At 44.8% G+C, this 22653-nt stretch overlaps 1 protein-coding gene across 3 annotated transcripts in view; it reads left to right on the top strand.

Annotated features, from left to right (window-relative positions):
• Nucleotides 1–22653, top strand: part of BLK (BLK proto-oncogene, Src family tyrosine kinase) — a 76752-nt gene that overhangs the window by 39114 nt on the left and 14985 nt on the right. For all 3 annotated transcript variants that reach the window (XM_082403576.1, XM_082403574.1, XM_082403575.1), the window contains exons 2-4: nt 18330–18438; nt 20722–20776; nt 22256–22349. In XM_082403576.1, coding sequence (XP_082259702.1) covers nt 18331–18438; nt 20722–20776; nt 22256–22349 — 257 coding nt within the window. In that variant the 5' untranslated portion in view covers nt 18330. The remainder of the gene's footprint in view (nt 1–18329; nt 18439–20721; nt 20777–22255; nt 22350–22653) is intronic.

Here is a 22653-nt window from a genome sequence, read left to right as displayed (position 1 = left end):
AAGCTCTGAGACCAGCAGGTTTGGGGGGAAAACTAGGGGCTCGTTCTGGCCATTTCAAGTCTGAGCTGTTTACTAAGAAATCCAAGTGGCAATACACGTGGTGACGCAGTCAGCTCGTTCTCTGAGCTCTGCTGACCCTTCCTCCGGCTCTTTTCCCCTGTGAGCATGATGGCCCTCCCGGCCTCCAAGCATCATGGACCCTCCGGATGCCTCCGAGGCTTCCGAGAGCCTCCCGCTGTTGCAGCCTGGGCCTCGGCCCTCGGTGCCCCGCCTGCTTCCCGAGTCATATTTGAGAGAGCGCTTTCCCCCGGCGTGAGCCGCACCTTCTGGGGGCAGGAGGCAGCCGTCCAGCTCTTGAAGGTCACGCCCCTTCTGCGCCTAGCGCGCTCCTGTGGGACCCTGCCCGCTGCTAGTACAGCCCCCGCTCTGCACTCAGAGCTTTGGCCCCGTTACATGGTGGGGTCCTCTTCCCCAAGGTCCCAACAACTGGATCCTGAGTCAAGGGGCGCCTCTCAGCTGAGAGTGACTTCCGGAAAGCCAGCGAGGTACCTTTCCCCTGTAGCAGCTTCGAGAGCAGCCCAGCCCTGAGCCCAGGAGGAGGAAGCCGGGCGTACACAGATGCTGGCTGACTGTGGGAGTGATGGATACCGGCCGCTCAGAGGTCACTTTGCAGACAGGGAAACCAAGGCTGGGAGAGGGTGGGGGAAGATGCAGTGTCCACAGCGTGTTGACGGTTGAATCATGTCTAGATCCCAGTTCTCCCATTTCTCCCAGTTGCCCAGGATGTGGCAGCCCCCGCCCGCCACTGAGCAGACCCTTGGCTTCACACAGGCATTGGGGGGGTCACTTTATCCTAAACGAGGCACAGAGCACTTTCAAATTCAGGCTCCGGCTAAGGCTCTAGAGGGCGGGTGCTCCTGGCAGACCTTGGCTTCTGACATCAAACACCCAGTTTCATGTGCGCTTATTCAGCACGTTCAACTTTTAAAAACTAACCTGTCAAGTCCCTGCTGGGTACTGGGTTGCAATTCTGAGCGCAGACATCTGGGAGGCGGGGCGTGGGGGGAAGGAGGGGCGTCTCTTTCCCCTCCACGGACAGCCCCTCCCACATCTGAAGGTCGTCGTCACCTTGTGCTGGCATCTCCCCATCTCCACACCCTCGTCCATTACCCCTCACCGCAACCCCTGCACTGTCTCCCACCCGGCGACCCTGCCTCCGGGTGTCGCGCCACCATCTCCACCCAGCAGCTGCCGTGATCCTTCTAACAGGTAAGTGGGTCCGCTGGAAGCCCTCCAGGGGTTCATGTGGCTTCTTGAAAGGAAGCCCGGCTCCCTCGCCTGCCCTCCTCTCTGCCCTCACCGCCTCCGGCCTCCCTGCCAGCTCTGCTCCAGGCCGAGCCCCCGGAGGGCCTCCCCTCCTGCCATCCCCCTGCCCTTCCAACCTCGGGGAGCTGCCTCCAGTCACTCGCTCCTGGGGAGGTCTCTCCTTCGAGGAATGGCCCTGGGCCTCTGTGGAAGTCCGTCACACCATTGCTGCTCTCTGCACAGACTCGCCTCTCTCGGAAATGCTTGGCCATTTCCTCTGCTATTCGCTGTCCGCCTCCCTCTGGCTGCCCGCTGTGCCAGCCAGCACACGAGCTCCAGAGCCCACCTCTGGTGTCCTCTCCCCACCGCGTGCCCAGGACCTGTGCTCACAGGCCTCCATCTGGGAGAAAGGGATCCTCACAGGAAATGAGGGGGTCCCTCCTCCCCGTGGCACTGCCTGGTGCCACAGGGCCACACTGCCCCAGGTGGGCCCTCTCCCACATATGCTGGCAGCCTACGTTGTCCCAGGAAAGCAGTCTGACAGTTTGGACCAGGAGTCCTGAAACTGTTCCTTGGTGTTGGTGCAAAGTGACTTTCCTTCTGAGAGCCTGAACAAAAGGGGGAAATCTCAAAAGTAGCCAATCCAATATTATTCACTATAGTAATGAGCTGTACATTGCATCACCATGACTTATCTATTTTATAACTGGAAGTTTATACCTCTTAGAAATGAGTTTGTTTTCTTTTTTTTTTTTGGTTAGGACATGTCTTTCTTTTATTTATATAGCACTGAGGGAAAAAACAACACTTAGAATTAAACCATGACAAGGTGCTTGAATGATGGTGTTGATCAGTACTTGAATGTTACACAAACTTCTCTTGCCTCTTAAATTTCTTTTATCCAGTTCAAGGAATTTGGCCATTGCCTTCATGCGCATGGCTTCAAATGTGATAGGGAATCCTTTTGTACATATCTTGGTTACGGACCATAGCAAAATTTCATCAATTTCTAAATACCTTCCATAGTAGAAAAAGATCAATAACAACTAAAAAGAAATGAGTTCTTTTTTAAAAAGAAAACTGCATTTTTCAAAATGGTCAAAGGATATAAATAGGCCATACACAGAGGGAAAAGTCCATATAAATCAATAAGCATCTCAAAAATAATTGAGAAAAAACCAAACTAAAACAAAAATATTCCATTTATCATCCATCGGATTAATAAAAAGTAATGTCTCATAACGCCAGTTTTGGCAAGAATATGAGGAAATGAGAACTCTTAGGTATTGCTGGGAGGAGGACAAGTTGGTACTTTGGAGACCCTTTTTGGGAATCCGCAACAAAACTGAAGGATCTCGCCCGACGGCCCTGTGGGTCCTCACAGCACACTAGAGCCACGTTGTTCAGAGAAGTGCTCACACGTGTGCACGAGGGACATGGGCTTCTCACGGTGCAGTTTGTCATCGTGAAAAAGTGGAGACAACTCAACTGCTCCTTGGTAAAAAATAAATAAATGGACAAATAAAATGAGGTTTATTCACTTAATGGAATAAGATTTTTAAAAATCGAAGAACTAGGGACCTGTATAGCAAAATAAACAAATCTCAAGAACAAGTTTGGGTAAAAAAAAAAAAAAAAGCCGGTTTCCAAAAGGTTACGTGCATTAGGAAGCCATTTTTTTGCAAAATATACAAAAGTATACATTGCTTGTGGCTGTTTATTTGTATGTTATAAATGTACAAAAGCATACGTGGTAACAACACCCATTCATTTCAAGATAATGATGACTTTGGAGACAAAGAAAGGAGAAAATAATGATCAAGCTTTAGTTGTATCGGTGACATAAAAAGAGAGAGCGGGAGGAGGAAAAAGAACTGAAGTAAGTGTGACAAAATATTAATATCTGTTTGGTGTTAGTGTTGTTACATTTGTTTCTGAGCTTTTTATGCATATAAAATACTGTGAAAAAACTAATAGTGAAAATTAATAGATATATACACCTTAACCTAGGTGTATATATCTATAATCTTGGGTTGGGGAAGGTATTTCTAAGCAGGAACACCAAAGGCAAAGATCGGTAAGAAAGATTAGTAAACTGACTAGATAAAGATGATAATCTTTTGTCCACAATAAATACTGCAAACAAAATTAAAAAGCAAAAGATAAAATGAGAAAAATATTTATAATATATATGACAAATTAATGTATAAATTAAATATATTTATGGTATAAAGAGGTCCTATATATAATTAAGAAAAATGATGAACACCTCAATGTAAAAATGAGTAGAGGACATGGACAACCAATTCATCACATGAGAAACACAAGTGGTTGATAAATACATGATAAATATTAATAGAAAATTAAAGCCATGTTGTTTATCATTTTTCACTTAGTAGATTGGCAAAGGTTTCTTTGAAACTTGATAAAAGCTACTGACGAAGAACGAGGGAAATGAGCTTTCTTCATTGCTGTGAGAATGTAAATCAGTATTACCTTTGCAGAAATTAATTTAGCATCAGCGCTCAAGATCCTTAAAAATGTGCATCTTCTTTGACTTAGTAATTCCACTTTTAGAAATACAGCTTTAAAAATATTGGCCCAACAACTAAACATATATTCTATAAGGATGTTTACTACAGGTTTATTTATAATAGTCAAAGGTTGAAAATAACTTATTTGAGCAGTAGTGATTAAATAAATTAATGTTAAGTCTGTAGATGACATGCAATTAATAATATTGGTTCCCAAACTGTACTTATGTATATATAGTTTACACCATAGTGTTTACTGAAATAACGTTATAATACTGCATAAACAGTCCGGCTCCATTTTCTTAAGTGTATATGCATACGTAAAAACTCTGGAAATTCGTCTCCAAAGTGTTCGTAGTGGTTCTCCATACGTGGTAGGATGTCAAGCCATCTTAATTTTTTTCTTTATGTAGATCTGAATTTTCTGATTTTTCAACGTGTGTATATTACTTGCTTTATAAAAAATTAGATTAAAAAGTAAAAGATAGCTTTTTAAAATAAAGTAATTTAGTAAGTATAAATAGAATAATAACTTTTCTTAGAGAAAGTGCAGGGAAATCCATACTCACATACACTTGTGTGAAATGCCTGAATGACAATTGGCAAAATATATCAGAAGACTTAAAACGTGTTACACTCTCGAGCCCAGCAATCCCACTTCTAGGATTTTTAACCTCAACAAAGATTAATGGGGAACATGAACAAGGATAAAATACATGAACAAAGGACATCTTTGCAGCATTATTTCTATACTAAAAAAATGGAAACAGCTTGGTGTGTAACCAGAGGAATGGGTAAAATAAGCATTGTACAACCTTCCGATAAGATGCCCCACAACCGTGCATGTGATGCTACAGGCAAAACGGGTAACGACAGGAAAAGGTGGCCATGAAACACCCTTAAAAACAGGTCACAGAACAAGATGTAGATAATGATCCCGATTTTGCGTTTTTTAAAAATGCCAGTGGAACATTACATACCAGAATGTTAACTAACAGTGATTATCTCTGGATGATGGTGTTGTAAGTAATTCTTATCTTCCTCTCTACTTTCTGAATTTCCTATAACTACCAGCAAATTACATGTGTGAAGAGGAAACTATATTTAATATGATTCATCAGAGGAGGCTGGGTCCTCCAAGCATGGCCTGAACACATTAGGGATAGAATTCTGTCACTTCTTTCATCCTTTAGAATGTTGCTCAGGGGCACAAGCCCCATATTTTTTTAGGTAATTGCCTATTTTCTTTTTTTTTAACTTCACATTTAAAAAACAATATTTAAGGGTATTATGTATTTAAGCATATCGTTCTGTGTTTAATCCAAACCACACAGAGGTATGTAAAGCAAAAATGTAACATCTTTTTGCTTGTAAATTTCACTCTCCAGAAGCTGCCCTGTTAGCAGTTTCATTTATACCAAGGGCTTTCAGACATTTTCTTTTCATTTGCAAATATATTTATACACTCCCTTTTTTTTCTTTTCCACAATTATTTTATACAAAGTATTCTGCAATAAACTCTTTCACTTAACAATAATGTATTCCAGGCACTTTTGGTCAGTTAGATCTTTTATTCTTTTACTAATATGTCTACCCACTCATTTACTGAACTGGATTTTATCATTGTATAAGTTATTCATGAATATTGTTTTTAAAATGTGGAAAGCTCCAAAGGGTCTAAACTGAAAATTAAAAGTTTGCCCTTACTGCCCCCAACCCAGAAATAAGCGATGATAACAGTTTTTGTTTTTAAATCTCCTTTTTGTTATCTTTACAACTTTAGAGAATACCAGTGCCTGATTTTAAATATATCTCTGGGCTAATTATATTGATTCCCACTATGAAAGATGCAGAAGCCCTTCCTTACCTGCCTTCCACCTGTACCCTCTCTTCTCTATCGAAATTTTCATCTGCGGTTGGTTGAATCCGCAGATACAAAACCTGTAAATACAAAGGGCGGACTATGGGACTTGAGAACAGGGGGATTTTGGTAAACATGGGCGCTCTTGGAATCAATCCCCCCATGGATAATGAAAGAGGACTGTGTATGGAATCAAACAGTATATATTCTTTGTGTTTTGTTTCTTTCACTTAGCACTGTGTGCTTGAGATTCACATGTTGTTACAGATATTGTGGTCAATTACAACTGCATTTTTGAAATCCATTCATCAGTTAATGGACCTTTTGGTTGTTTCCAGTTGGGAGCTAATGAGTAAAGCTGCTATGAATGTATGTGCACAAGTCTTTGTGTCAGTTGTTTTCATTGCTCTTTGATAAATAACTAGAAGTGAAATCTCTGGATCATAGAATAACCAGAATATCCCAAACTGTTTTCCCAAGTTTCTGTTCCATTTCATTTTGCCGTCAACATTGTATGAGAGTTGCAGTGTCCCCCAATCCTTGCCAACATCTGCTATGATCGGTCTTTTAATCGTAGCCATTCTGGCGGGTGTGTAGGGGTATCTCATGGTGATTTTAATTGCCATTTCTCTAATGATTGATAATGTTGAGCGCCTTTTCATGTGCTTGTTTGCCAATCATATAGTATCTTCTTTATTCAAGTATTTGTTAAGTTGAATGTTTGCCTTCTTTTATTGCATTGAAAAAATTATTTATATATTCTCATATCAGATATATGTTTTTCAAACATTTTCCCCTGTGTGTGGTTTCATGTGTATTCATTTCTTTAATAGTGTCTTTTAAAGTGCAGAAATTTTTAACTTTGGAAAAGTCTAATTTATCAATTTTTTCTTTCATAGTACATGTTTTTATGTTCTAAGAGATTTTTTTTTGCCTAAGCCAAGATCACAAAGATTTTCCCCTATGATTTCTTTCTAGAACTATAATGTATCTTTTTTAGCAGCTTTTAGGATTTTTTCTTTATCACTAGTTTTCAGCAATTTGATCATGATGTAACTTGATGTGGTTTTCTTCATACATGAGGTTGAGTGACTTTCTTGAATCCTTGGGTTTATAGTTTTCATCAAATTTGGAATTTCCATCTTTCATTTCTTCAAATTTTTTTCTCTTCCATCCCTTTTGTGATAATCCAATTACGTGTTTTTTGACCACTTAATGTGGTCAGTTGTCTCACAGGTCGCTGTGCCCTGTTCTTTTTCTAGTTTTTATTTCTCTTTATTTATTGAGAGCACTTCACTTTAGTTTCTTTTTCTATTGCTGCTATGTCTACAATCTCTAAGACCTGCATCCTGTTCTAAAATCCTACCATAATCTACTTTTACTTGTTTATCACTTATTACTTATACATAATCTTCTAATCATTTTCATGTTTTTCACAGATGTCATCACAGGTGTTTCATTTTCATTACTTCACATACTTTGGAACACAGTAGATGCAGCCAGATTTCGAAGCCAGAGAACTGGTTTTTAAATATTAGTCTCTGACTCAGTGTGCAGTCTTGATCAAGTCTTTAGACCTCACTGAGCCTCAGTTTCTTCATCTATAAAACGGGAAGGAGTACGTCTACTGTCAGATCTAGATATACTATATGTAAAGCACATGGCAGAGTGTCCAGCCTTGAGTAGGAAGGAATACTAGGCCCAGTGCTAGCAATCATTAGTATTCATGCTCCCATGTGATAGGCAAATCCTACAACAAAGAGTTTTATAAGTTAATTTTAGATCTCTGTGCCTCTAGCTGGACATCCATGTCTGTAGACCCTCACAATAATTACAGTTAACCCAAAAAATGTCAGGGACCTAAGACCTTTTTTTATTCTTTTCTTTTCTTTCTGTCTTTAACCTTTTCCAATTTCCTGTTTGCAAACGTTAAATAGAGCCAGCTTTTTCAGTCCGAATGTCTCCCCGCCCCCTCAAGCCTGGTAGAGGTGCTTCTCTGCACAAGCCTCCCTTCTGTTTACAAATTCCACCTCTGAGTTGTGCATAATAAACATTGGAGAGGCGGCTCAAAAGGACTGATGTTGGATAGTGCCTTTGAAAGCAATTCAGGTCGTGAACAGACACGCATCTGGGAGGACACCTGTGAGCCTCAGCTTGAGAGAACAAGGCTTCACGTCAGAGACGTGACACAAATCCCTGTTCAGTTTCTTCTGTTTCTTCACTTCCATGTTCAGCCTCCTGAGGACGAGGATGAGGTTTCTCTTCAGCTCACAGGGTCGTTTTGAGGCTCCTGAGATACATGTGTGAAAATGCTTTGCAAACTGCCAAGTATCAAAGCAATGCTGGTTGCTGTCATAGAAAGGGAAGTGATTTTCCCCATGTCAAAAAAACTATGTAGAAATATATTAATATGTAAGGGACACGTGTATGGAGGACAAAAAGAATCATTCCTTTTAAAGACAAGAGGATCACAGGCAGGAAAACTACAAGCATTATTTACGAGGGACTCATATGAAGAAATACCCAAGGTCTTCAGGACTATCTTTTAATCCTTTTTGCAAGTAATACTCCAGAAATGCAGCCAAATGAAAGAAAGGGTCTTCGTGAAGTGGGGTTGATGAACCTGTCTGCATCAGCGTGGTCAGGGCAGTAATTAAAAATGCAGATCCTGGGGCTCCAGGCCGGACCTACGTGTCAGAACTGCTGGGACTGGGCCCCAAACTGGCTGCAAACTCCCAGCTTTGATAATTCAAGCTTAGGAACTGCTGTGCTAACGAATCATAACTGACTCCATTAGGAAGCGAACTCATGATTTAATTTTTTAATAAAATCAGTGCAAAAAAAATTGAAACTTAAAAGTAGATTAAGGTCCACGGTCCCATCAGTACTAAATACACCAGTAGTTTTTTTGTTTGTAGGTTTCAACATATCGGTAGCACGTTTTACTTATCACTACTGTGTGTTTTTTGTTTTTTTGATTTATTTTATTTTTATTTATTTTTGGCTGCATTTGACCTTTGTTGCTGAGCACGGGCTTTCTCTAGCTGTGGTGAGCAGGGGCTGGTCTTTGTTGCAGTGCACTGGCTTCTCATTGCGGTGGCTTCTCTTGTTGCAACACACGGGCTCTAGGCGTGCGGGCTTCAGTAATTGCGGCACATGGGCTCAGTAGTTGTGGCGCATGGGCTTAGTTACTCTGCGACATGTGGGATCTTCCCTGACCAGGACTTGAACCCGTGTCCTCTGCATTGGCAGGCGGATTCTTAACCACTGCGCCACCAGGGAAGCCCGTGGTTTTTTTTTTTTTTTTAGTATAAATGTACGTGGTGTCTCCCAATAAAAGAATTTTATTCACAAGCTAGTAATTATCAGAAGAATTTAAATATCATCATGGTGCCATTTTCCGCCTAATTGCCTAACAAATTTCAAGCTTGCCTATGTCAGCAGAATCAAATGTCGGTGACACGGTAAGCATGTGTCTATATTTTACTTAACACATTGTCACAAGAAGGTTGTCTTCCTTCCTGAAGTTTCGCTCAGCACCCTCAAACGTTTTACCACCTGAAAATCATTTTGATCAACTTTACCATTGCGGGGAGTGAATTTCCACTGCAGAAATATTTTCAGTTTACAAAATTGAAATAGCCATATGTGTGTCTCCTCTTCACTGGGCCTAAGTTGGCGACCACTTTGACCAAGGGAACACACAAGTCCAAGTCCACTGCTAGCTCGCCTGGTGGCCCTGACATACTCAGGCAGGAGTTACAACTCTGCAGTGGGTCCTATGCCAACACTGGGCAAATATTCTACTAGTATTGAAAATATCGCACAAGGTGTTAACTGTGGTTTCTTGAACTAATTCTAGCATTAGAATCCAGCCAGTGGAAAAACTCTGTTTTCTGAACTAGGTTCTTGCGTCGATGTCTTTGGGAAAGCACCATTTCTCTATATGCAGATACTACCCAACCCTGGTGGAATTATGCACGGCATTTTTTCCTGGTGTTCTCTCGTTCTCATCCTTGATTCTCTCAACTCCCAACTAACAAGTGTGGAAGGAATGCTGGAATTAGCACGTCAGTATTTAGTGACCCCTCATGGAACCATTCGCTGAAATGTTGATGAGGAGCTGATCAATGGAAGGATCAAACCAGCATCACCTGGACCCAGATCTATCTTAGCATCACTGAAGCGGTGCCGCTGGACAGTTGGGCCTCCAGATAGGTTGTGACACAGAGCACATGTCACCCCCATAAGGCATCCCTACCAGGAAAAGATGAACCTGAATGCAGTGGGTCCTGCAGAGTTAGTTCTATGTATGAGAAAGAGGGAGATAGAGGAGCAGTTGTGAGCCATCTCGAGGATGCAAACTCCAGCAGGTAGAACATTCCATGGGACCACCACTCTGGATTTGATAACTCAGTGGCATGAAGCAAACCTAAGCAGGGGCTGGGGGGCAGTTCCGGTAAAGATGACTGGAGAGAGACTCAACCATCCCATATAATGTGTGAAGCTTGTTTGAATCCTGGGTAGGACAAACCAACAGCAAGAAGCCATTTTTGAGGCAACTGGGGAAATTGATTATGGATTGGATGTTACATAAAACCGCAGAATTATTGCTCATTTCGTTAGGTGTGATAATGACATCGAGGTTATGTGAGAAAATGTCTCCATGTTTTAAAGACACGTGCAGAGTATGTGGAGGTGGCGTGGCATGTTTCAAGCCATGAGTTTCATTTCATTTCAAAGTTTCAATCCTTTATTTATAAAATGACTTGTCTTAAAATACCTAAAGTACTTCAATCAGGAAAACAATTTCTAAAGATAATTGGTGAATCTAGGGGGATGAGTGTGGAGGTGTTCATTATACTCTTTATTTTTATATTTAGAAAGTTTTCATTAAAAATAATTTTAATCTAAAAAAGTGATATCTGAGCCATCCGTTAAGGACTAGCTAGTGTTTTCTTCCAGGTGGAAGTGAGTTCTTCTTGCTGAGCTCACAAGACCTCTCTTCTGTATGTCATCTGCCTACCCTGCTTGTTGTGACTTGAGTGTATGTCTCACCTCTTATCGTCCCCCGAGAACGGACGCCTTCCTTGTTTCATCTCTTCACTGTGTCTGACACAGTACACGGTTGACAGTGACTGAATGAACACAAGAATATAGTTTCTAAGAGCCAACACTGCAGCTGTTTCATGATCACATGTTGGGGGGAGCGATATGGGCAAAGGCGATGTAGCCTCATTCAAGTTGAGTTATCCTGAACTTGAGACTCGAACAATAAGTTTCAATTCAAGTTCTTTGGCCTCTTCTTTAGTTCAGAGTCATAGGCCCATCACTGTACTCTTCTCATCTAGGAAATGGCCATTGCACTAGTGGATTCGTGGGGGGCAGGCCTTGGAATGCTTGGAAGTAGGCAAATGTTCCACGAGGGCAGAAGGAACTCGCCAATGAGAGGCTGGCGTCTCATCACGACGCCCAACGCCCAGGATGGGCCCTGGGTCTGCACATAGGCTTACCTGTTCCAACTTGAAGCTGCCCACCCATGTCTGGCAGGTTAAGTCAGAGGGTAGAGCTTTCGGCTAATAACATGGCAATGTTTCCAGATCCCAGACTTAGGAACCAGTCAGAGGTGGGCGTAAGGCTGGCTGCACAGCTTACTAGCTTGCCTTGGCTTCAAGTCTCAAGTCCGTCTCGTCTGTAGAAAGAAGGTAGCACTGCCTGTCTCACGGTTACTAAAGGAAATATTATGGTTGATTATTTGTATATGTGGAATGATAGTAAAATATTTATTAAACACTATGGGCCAGGCACTGTTCTAAGATGTGCCAGTAGCATGTAATAACTAATCTAATCCTTACCACACTCTGGGAGCAGGAACTGTTACTATCTGGAGACTAAGAGACAGAAATGTTAAGCAACTTACCCAAGGACACACAGGTCAAAAGTAGCGAAACCAGGATTCAGACCTCAGCATTCGTGTCAACGGTGCTCCGTGGTCTCTCTCAAACAGGACAGTGTTCATGGGGCATCTGGCTCAGTATCTGGCACAGGGGGACCGCTTGACACATGACAGTACCTGCTATTTAAAAGAATAAACCAGAGTCGCAACATTGTAAATTAACTATATCTCAATTAAAAAAATTAAATTAAAGAAAGTAAACCAGAGTCAAACTGATTTTTCTGTCATGCAACCGTGTGCATTCCAGGGTTGATTTCATGCAGAAGATTTTTCCCACCAAATCATCCTCCTGCCTCTCAAATAACCTGTTTCTGGAGCAGCCAGTTCAGGTGGAGGGACTCAGAGCCATCAACACTTCCCGGGGCCACACGACAGCCCGCCATCCACGGTGGCCTCTGTCCCCCACCTACCATCTCCACCACCACCCAGGCTCTCACCCCCAAAGGAAAGGTTAGGAAATCCCGAAGGACCCCAGTGGCAGCTTAGGGCACCATGAAACTCTCCTCTGTCACCCAGTTCGTCCTCCAGTTAGAATTTATTTAGCACCCTCTCTGCTCTCATTCCTTTCTGACCCTCATCTTGTTTGGGCCGCATGACAACCATGTGATTTATGTACAGGCTGTTGGTCCTTGAACTCTATAAAACCTATGTAGTTGTGCATTATGTCAACATCCCCAAACATTTTCCTCGTGTTGAATTCAGACTTGAGCACGTCAGCTGGTGAATGAACTGCCACCCGCCTCCCAACAGCTCAGTCTTGGCAGGACAACCATTTTCATCTGGGTAATAGCGTTTGCACAACTGTTTTAATGATTTGGTGCATTTGCCCCCTAATCTTACACAAGTAGTCATTGGAATTACGCCTGTAATCATGGGTAAGTGCATAATTAAAAGGCATCTGTGAAAGGCTAAAAATAGACAAAGATTTGCCAAATAGGCAAGACATAATTGACACGTTATTAGTTTTTGTTTAAAAACATGCTAAAATTATGGCATTCCATAAAGCCAGGATCAGGATGAAGGAAACGCACCGATAGGGCATCGCAAGCAGAAAAGTGCACTGAAACCTGGTTTAATTCCACAGAAACAGAACTGCCCCAGGCAGGAAAGTCCATTGTTTGGCTTTTTTCGGCATTCACCTTTGAGTATGTTTTCTCAGGAAGTCTTTATGTATGAAAACGAGGAGTAGTTTCATACTTCCCAATTTTATAGGTCCGGAGACTGAGCCTAGGTGATGAGGTGATTTGCCCAGGTTCACGCAGTCAATTCGTGGCTTGCTTTTGAGCCCAGCTTGCTTGGACCACCCACGCCCCCCAGAACCAGGGAGGAGGGAGCCGGCTGTACAAGGCTCTGCCTGGAATTCCAGACCTCCCCCCTGTCCAGCGGCTCCCAGGAGGTTTTTCCTCCGGGCAGGAGGGCTTTGGAGGCAAGTGCAGCCTGCACAGAGGAGAGGACTGTGCGTCTGAACCTGAGCTGTGGGCCCAGGGGATGGAACCCCAGGCAGGGCACCCATGTACCTGCTTTGGGCAGGGAGGTCGGGGGCAGCGTGGGGGCTGAGAACCCCCTCCAGCACCTGGCTCTGCCACCTTCAGTGTGACCTTAACAAGCCACCTCGCCACTCCATCCTCAGCTGTGAAATGAGAATACAGTAAGTCCCCTACATACGAACCGTCAAGCTGCGAACTTTCAAAGATGCGAACGTGCCCCTGTATGCCAGCTGTTGTACTGTACTACTGGACTTTTCAAGGTACTGTACTGTAAGATTTTAAATGTTTATTTTTTGTGTTTGTTTTTTATGTATTATTTGTGTGAAAAGTATTATGTACCTATTACAGTAGAGTACTATATAGCCGACTGTGTTAGTTGGGTACCTAGGCTGTTTTGGACTTATGACAGCCCTCTCGGAAAGGGACTCGTTCGTGTGTAGGGGACTTACTGTAATTGTAACCACCCTATGGATGCTACATGAATATTGAATGAATCATATATGTCAAGTGCTTTCAACCTGTGAAATGCTGGCCACTGTAAATAAAGGGTTTCCAGTTTCTCTATTTTTAGTTACTGCCTCTGCCACATCCCCTGCCAGGCTGAGGCTGTGTTTCACGTTTTAAGCATCTCCCCTGGGGCCTACATTGATCTCCCTGCTCTGGTCAAGGTCGGCAGGGGCGTCTAATTCATTTCAAATAAGCAAGCAGAGGTCCCCTCCCCCACAATCCCCTCCTCTTTCTAACCCCTACCCCCTGCACTACACCACACACACACACACACACACACAAGCACACACACGGGTGCATTCACATGCTTGCTCTGTCATGCACTCACAGACACACGCAGGTGCACGTGTGTGCACTCTCTCTCTCTCTCTCTCACACACACAACTCACATCCTTCTCCCATCCATCCTTCACCGCTGGGAGGAGGCCGGTGCCCTCTAAGTGCGGCAAAGCCCCCTGAACCCCCAGGGAGCCGCACGTGTTGCCTTGGGCTTCTGCGTGGACTCTGCGTTTGTTTCCTGGCTCCACCCAGCCTGAAACTGCTAAAATATCACAGTGGGGTGGCAGCCCGAGCACGGGGACACAGCTCTGCTTGTCACATGGCTTCCTGGGTAACTCAGGCTCCGGTCAGAGCCTCTGGGGTGGAGGGACCCTAGAGAACCGATGTGTTTATAAAACCCATGGAAAAGCATCTGCATACACACTGCTAAGGAGTCGAAGGACGAGGAAGTGTAAGTAGTGGTGATTTAATCTGAGGAATTTTACTTCCTGTCAAGTTATGTAGATGTTCAGTTCTGCTATCTAAGTGGACATAAAGGTCTGCCCAGGAAGTTTAAAATTGGTGGCAGTATGGTTGACCAGATAGGGTTGGTCATTCGGGCAGGTGCAGAAGCAGGTGTCCAAGTCGGGAAAACTCTAGAAGCTGCTGCCCTCTGACGCTTCATTGCGCCAGGAGGCTGGGAGAGGGAGGAAAGGCCTGAGGCCCAGGCAGCCGTTCTCCAGAGCTGGGGCTGACCCGGGTCCAGAGCTTACGCCCGCTCTGGTCCCCGGCAAGTCATTCACGTCTCTTTTCATTTTCTGCTTGTACCAATAAGATTATGCTTCCTGTTAAAGGATTCAAGGAATATATAAAATCATAAGAAAGAAGGTAAAAGTCGCACGAGGTCTCATTACTTGAGATAAACAATATTAACATTTTAGGAAATATCTTTTTGGAGTCCTGCTTTGCATTAACGCCCACACACGCACTTTTTAAAATTTGCTTTTTTTTCTGTTGGGTGTGGGCGTGCTTCCTCCCTTTCTGTCTCTGCCTCCCCTTCTGTCTCTACCTCCTCCACCAATCACCAAACCTAAACCTTCGTGTTTATCCTCCCAAACCTATTTCCATGTAACATAAAAACACGTGCATGTGCCTACATAGGGGTTTCTTGTCTCATTCTTTGGTTTTTCCGAATATGGGACAACCTCACCCACTTCTTCACATCCGGCTTTTCTCACCTAACTACATGTTGTAGCAATTCCTCTTAGCCTCGCTGGTAAAGATCTAACATGTTCTTTTTGATAGATGAATAATATTTTAGAGACTTTTAAAGTGCAGATTTACTCAACAATTCCCCAGTTGGTGAGCAGTTACAAAGTTTCTTTTGTTTTGTTTTTTGTTGCTACAACTATTGCGGCAATAAATGTGTTTGTATCTCATATATTCCTATATAAAGATGTCTTGGTACGCAGTGAGATTCTTGGAAGTGGGATTGTAAATCGAAAGATATGTGTAGTTTTTCATTTTAATAGAACTTGAGAGATTGCTTTCTAAAAGTTTGGCAATATTTCATATTTTATTTATTCAATATTTATTAAGCACTTACTCTGTGCCAGGCACTGTTTTAGCAATTTGGATTAACAATGTATAATGCAAAGATCCCAGACCTCACAGAGGTTTCATCTTAGAAATGGAGTGGGAAAGAACGGATGAAATAACAATAATAAATACTTTTGTACCAGAAATGTAGAAAACAAGAAAACACAATTTTCCCTTTCTTTACCATCAACAATTGGTATTACCATTCCTTTTATATATTTCCCTATCTTACTGATGCAACGTACTGTTTTCTTGTTACTTTGATTTGCATTTTCCAATTGGTAAGTAATTTCAACATTTTTCACATGCCTATTTAGTGATTTGGATTTGTGTTGGATGGAGTGTCTATTTATAATTTTTACTCATTTTTCTATCGAGTAGATTATATGCTAAACCCATACGTCTTGCCAAATTTCATGAGCTCTGTGTATATTATATGTGGACATTTGTTTGCCGTATGCTTTGCAAATCTTTTCCCCAATCTATTGCTTATCTTCATGATGGTTTCTTTTACTGTGTAGTACCTTTAACATATATGAATCTGTCCTTTTGTTATGAATATGTCTTTTTGTCCTCTCTCAGCTTCTAGCTATTCCATCTTTGTTAATTGTTATCTCCAAGCTCTGGGTCATATGTATAGTCTCCTAAATTTTCTTCCAATTAAAATTTTTAAATTTTTAATATATTGTTTTAATACACCTGGAATTTATTTTTTTAATATGGTGTGAGATTGGCATCCAATTGTATTTTGTTCTAGGTAGATAGTGATTTCCCCAATACCTTTTATTAAAATAAACCCTCAGTTCTCCACTGAATTAAAATGCCATTGTTTTCATATATGCAGTTTCCATATGTACTGGAATCTGTTTGCATTCTTATTATTATGCGTCACTGATGATATGTCTATTCCTATTCCACTTTCATGCTGGTTTGATTTTACTCTCCTTTTTCATAATTTTAAAGCTAGGGTGAGACTTTATTTGGTCATAGAAACCTTCAGATAATGTTATCCAATTAAAAGTTGTCATTATTGAAAGTACATTTAATTTATATTGGGAACAACAAATAAGTCATAATCAAGAAAGAGAAGAGATGAAAATAATTACAAAACAATACGATGTAAAACTTCATGGTTGGGCTTCCCTGGTGGTGCAGCGGTTGAGAATCTGCCTGCCAATGCAGGGGACACAGGTTCGAGCCCTGGTCTGGGAAGATCCCACATGCCGCGGAGCAACTAGGCCCGTGAGCCACAACTACTGAGCCTGTGCGTCTGGAGCCTGTGCTCCGCAACAAGAGAGGCCGCGATAGTGAGAGGCCCGCGCACCGTGATGAAGAGTGGCCCCTGCTTGCCGCAACTATAGAAAGCCCTCGCACAGAAACGAAGACCCAGCACAGCCAAAAATAAATAAATTTAAAAAAAAAAAAAAAAACTTCATGGTAAATTAGAAATGGAGAGGAAATCAAAGATGTCCTATAAATCTTATAAATTATCAAAGTGGTGCAAGAAGGAGGAAAAGTGGCAACAAATTCCTGTGGAAGAAACTGGAAATTTATTTAGAGATCTACTATTTAAAAGGGTCCCAGGAACAGATGACTTACCAGCTGAGTTCCACGTAGTCTTTAAGGAACAGATAGCCCCAATGTTGTTAAACGATTCAAGATCATAGGAAGAAAGACGAAGAGATCCCCGGTATGTTATGAAGCCAGAATCATCTTAATGTTAATTCCTTATAGACGAATCACACTCGGGAATACAGATTTTCATTCAAAATAAAATATTAGCAAATAGGATCCATCCGTGTATCAAAAAGACTAAGGCACTGTAACGAAATAGCTTTTATTCCAGAATGCAAGGATGTTTCAGTAGCAGAAAACTGATCAACATAATTCATTACATCAACAAATCAAAGAAGAAAAATTATCATATAAATAGATATTAAATAGTCACCTGATAAAATTCAGCAGCCCTTCCTGGTACAACCCCATAATTCATTACGCAAAATGTGGATAAGTGTCAGCCAGGGCTCCAGAGTTGGCTCTGCATTGGTTAACTGTTTGACTGGGAACCAGCTACTTAACATCTCAGACCTCCTACTTACCCTTATTTTAGAGACTTGAAAGGATGATACAAGATAGGTGAAGTTCTTGGTCAAGAGTAAGCTCTCCTTGAACAGCCGCTCCTGGAATGGGGCTGGTGGTGAAGTGGTGGTGCTCTTGGCCATGGTCCCCGGGGTCTTTCTCACATCTGTCATTTGAAGATTCTTTACCCAAGAAAAATCTTGATCATATTTCACTCACCCCTAAAGAAGATTCCCCGATATTATTGAAAAGTTGGCATTAGATGCCTGTACTGTCTTTGTGACCTAAATTACAGCATCTCACCTGAAAACCTGAGCTGGAAAGAACCTCAGAATGTTCTAACATGGGCCAAGAGAGGGAATGTGACTTTCCCAAGGGAAGACTGAAACCCAGACCACCAGACACGTTGGTCAGCCTCTTTCTAGACGGCAAGGCTCCTACCCCCAGGGGCCTGGGATCCACCCTGGCGGTTTCTGGAAGTTTCCTCAGGCCAGACCATCTCTGTGTCCTAAACCCAGGAGTCTCTCCTCTCTAGGCCACTTCTTCCTGCTCTGGGAAAAAAGATGGAGGCAAGCTTAGCCCACCCAACCCACTTCTGACCCCATGTTCTGACTTTGACCTTCACTGCCCCCCTGCTTCCCCACCTTTCTAATCGGCAACCGGAAGGGGTTTGGGGACGCTCTTGTGTACAGAGGCTCTGAAAACCTACTCACATCGCCAATCTGCTGTGTGCTCTCCGACAGGATGGGAGTGGTGAGCAGCAAAAGGCAGGTCAAGGAGAAGGGAAAGGGCAGATGGAGCCCCGTGAAGGCCGGCACCCAGGGCAAAGAGGCCCCACCACTGCCGCCCCTGGTGAGTGACTGCTGTGCGCAGCTGGAGGGGGTGGGAGAGGGGTGCATGGAGACCCCCCGCGCGGCTCGGGGGCTGCTGCTCGTCTCCAGCCAGCACCAGCGCCATCTCTAGACAACGCAGGGCTCCAACAAGTAGGCCCCTCCCACTGCCACCACGACCCACGTCACAGTGGTGGCATAGTACCAAGCTTAGCAGCCAGATTGCCGAGCTTAAATCTATGAGTGGTGTGCTTCCAGGTAGGTTACTTAACTCCTCTGTGCCTCAGTGTCCGCATCTGTAAAATGGGTACAGTAAGAATGCCTTTCTGATGGGGACGTGACCATAGGCAGGTGTGCAAGGCACAGGACCGGGCCTAGGGGGCTCCTGGTAATTCTTAGCCAGTTTTCAATGCACACGGGCAGCCTTGAAGAGGAAAGGATATCAAAAATGTCAACTTGAAGAAAGGGTGGGGTGAGGGGGGGTCTGGGGCATTCAGCAACATCTGCTGCCCCCACCCCCTGCCCAGAAGCTCCTGATGGTCATTGTCCCCTTTCGTGGCACTGCTGCTGGCATTCCAAGCAGCTTGCCATCCCGGGATAAGGCAGCCTAGGACTGGGGGGGCCCTCTCCCCCGCAGCAGGCCCTCAAGTTCTCATGGGCCTATCATGCAGCTCTGGTCTGTTCACAAAGCGGTTGGCAGCCTTTGACGGTAGCATTCCCAAAGAGACACTTTTAGATAATGATGTTCGTGTCTCCCCCGCCCGGCCACCTACCCCCTTTTGGTTTGGGGCAGTTGGGAGTCATGCCTGGGTCCCCCAACCCTCACCAGTGCATTTGACTGGCCATTGCTTTATTCTGACAGTGACCTGATGGGGAGGGGAGGGGGGATTGCCAATCCTGTTTCTTAGAGAAATCTTATCTATCCATGTCCCAATTTAGTGCAGGGCTTGGCAGGTAGCAATGAAATGTTTGTTGAATGAATGAATGATCGACTGGGAAAACGCCGACTTCGACTGTGTTCGTTATATGCTAATAAGTAGTAGAGCCTGGAAAGTTTTAAACTTTTTTAAAAGTCACGTCATATCTATTAATTATGGAAAAAAATTATAAATACTCATTATTCCACTGCCCAATGATACCTGGAGTTAGCACTTCAGAGCTCCTGCCTCCAGACCCCTTATCTGTGGGTTATTTATATTACATGTTTATATTGTCAGTGGAACCACGCTATACATGCCATTTTGCAAAATGCTACTTCAAAATTGTGTTCAATAAATATGGAATACAAAAAGAATATTTGGGGACTTCCCTGGCGGTCCCAGTGGTTAAGACTCCGTCCTCCCAATGCAGGGGCCACGGGTTCGATCCCTGGTGGGGGAATCCCACATGCTGCGTGGCCAAAAAAAAAAAAAAAATTTGTAACACATATGTCAAGTTGAAAAAAGAGCAAAATGAAGAGCCCCATCATCTTCAGAAGTAGAAGGTGACCGGTTGAGACTGTCTGCTGCCCCCAGCCTATCCTCGTCACCCCAGGCCCCACTATCCTGAGGGTGTTTATCATTCCTTAGCTTAGCTTTTTCGGTGTGATCACATATGTATGTGTTTCTAAACACTCTTCAGTTTGATTTTACCCGTTGTGAACTTTAAATCATTTGAATCAGACAGCACGTATTCGTCCGAGGCGTGGGTTTTGGATCTCCGTTACATTTGTGGGTTTTACCCACGTGGATGCCTGATGCTGTGGCCACGAACTCGCCCCGGGTTTCGTTGCATAACTCGCTCCAGTTTGTCTATTCGTCTATCTTTGGTCAAAGGGTGACCAAACTTCAACGATTTTTATTTTTTAAATTTTTTTTCTGGGAGCATTCCAGTACAAAGGTTTCTCTACAGGGTACATACCTGGGAATACATCTGTTGAGTTTGAGGGAAATATGCTTTTAAAATAATTTCCCTTGAGAGCAAATACTCTTTTGCAATTTCGTCTTTTAAAGAAGAACCAGGATTTTAACCCGGGTGATACGGCTTCCCCTCACAGTTCCACAGCTGCCTCTTATGAAGTTGGGGCATTCCCATGTACCCCTCCTCCAGCCGCGTGTGTGGTTGGGCAGGTGGTCCCGGCCTGTGGGAGGTGGCGCTGGCACCTGGGGCTTGAGGCAGCATGTGTAGAATTTACCTGTGCAGCCTCCTGGGCCAGCAGAGAGGCTCCCCCAGACCCTCCAGCTGGCACCCAGCAGTCTCACCCCTCCTGCCCTGCCCAGGCCTCGGGGCCGTGACCTAACACAGAGCGCGTGCATTTCCACTCTAGATCGTGTTTAACCACCTGGCTCCCCCCGCTCCTGGCACCACGCACCCGGACCAAGGTAGGAAGGGGCCGCTTCGGCAGCTGAGGCTCCCCTGGCCACATCCTCCGGGCCCCGGCTTCGTGCAGTTGGAACAGGGGCCGAGGTGGGAGCGGCTTCCTGGGGAAGACGGGCCCTCGAGGGTCGGAGAGGAGAAGGCCTGGGGGGAGGCTGAGGGAGGTGCCCTAGGCTTCACCTGCCCTTGGGGGGTGTCTCTCCAGGAGCCAAGCACCAGCTCATTTAGTGTACCTGAGCCTGGGTAGGCTTTTTTTTTTTTTAAAGACTTTACAAACTACCAATGAGCACCAAAAGAGTTACAGCAAATACAAACAGCATCGTCAAACCCAGGCTTTCAAAAATTCTAGCTCCCAACCTCCAAGGGCGAAGGTCAATGGCTCTGCGTCCCAGCCTTTGCTCTGTTGCATATGGAGTTTCCCATATCTAGTTTCCCAGCCCGTTTTCAAAGGCCCCCTGCCGGCCTTCTAACCACCCCCGGTCTCCACTTCCACTCTGATGGGCCGGACTGTGGAGGTGACATAATGAATGACCTCGGCCCTCTGGGGTCGGGGGTTGAGGCCTGGGCAGGGGGCTCACAGGATGGGGCTTCCGGGAGAGCTCTGCGCCAGCATCCTCATAACACACCTGCATCCAGCACCGGGAGGCCTCGGGCATTAGAGCACTCGCACGGCTGCACTGAACAAACAAGCCAGAGCCCGGCTCTGCCCCAGGACTGCGGAGGATGCAAAACTAATTACGATGGGGCCCCTCCGCGAAGGAGCTCAGAGTCTGTCAGTCAAGAGCTGGAATCCAGTTAGTGGCCTCGCCTGGTGCCTGGTGTTTCTTATCCTGCGGAGGATCACAGTCAATTACCGTTAGGAGGGATCCTTACTTCCTGCCAGGGGCTTCGCATCTCCAGGAAGGAAGCCCAGGAGAAAGAAGTAAAACCAACTGCCTTTGGCACGAGAACTTGAATCTCAGAACCGGAGGAGGCCTGTGTCATCTATTCCAGCCCCCCTTCCCGCCGAGGGGAGGTGAACAGCCACACTTTGGGGACAAAGCTGAGTCATCTACTTCTGGGGACGCTAAGTGGTCTCCAGGTGACCTTTTCCGGGGCGGGGGGTCTTGGCCCCCCCGAGCTGTGCAGAAAAGCAGTGGTCATTGGGAAGACGCTAAGCCAAGCTCCGGAGCCCGCTCCGTTCCAGGGACCAGCAGCTCGTCTGGGTACCGTGACAGGGCCCTGGGTACCGTTACAGGTCCAAGTTACAGCTGCTACGTTCCGAGACCACTACTCCCCTTGGAACAGAGGCAGGGAGGGCAGGGGGAGAAGGGGAAGAGAGGGGAGGGTCATGGCCTCCGAAGTGATAAGGGATGGTTCCCAGACATGGGTCTGCGGCCCTCAGGTCCACACAGCCGATCTCCCTAGATCTTCGGGATTTTTCCAGCCCCTACCATCGCTCTAGCAGCCCAAGTCAGTGACCATCTCTTCCCTGTTCATCCTAGAGGAACACTTCGTGGTGGCCCTGTATGACTACAAAGCCATGAACGACCGGGACCTGCAGATGCTGAAGGGGGAGAAGCTGCAGATCCTGAAGGAGTAAGTGTCCCGGACACCGTCCCTGTGACTGCAGGACCCCACCCCCCGCCCACCTACCTTTTCCCCAACACGCCGCCCTGCACGGCTGCCTCCAGAATATCTTCTCCAGTGCCCTGCCCCTCAGCCCAGGCCAGTCACTCGGTAGTAGGGGTTCGTATTCACTACCTCCTGCTCTGCTGTCAAAATCCTACTCTTCCTTCAAAACCCACCTTTAACGTCACCTCCTCCATGAAGCCCTCCTGATGCCCACAGCGCTTGCCTGGCTGCTCCATCACAGCTCTGGGCTGGAGTCTGTTGCGTCCAG

Source organism: Balaenoptera borealis (genome assembly GCF_965194805.1).
Source record: "Balaenoptera borealis genome assembly, chromosome: 8".
Lineage (NCBI taxonomy): Eukaryota > Metazoa > Chordata > Mammalia > Artiodactyla > Balaenopteridae > Balaenoptera > Balaenoptera borealis.
Note: the sequence above shows the minus strand (reverse complement) of the source record. Positions and strands in the feature narration are given on the sequence as shown.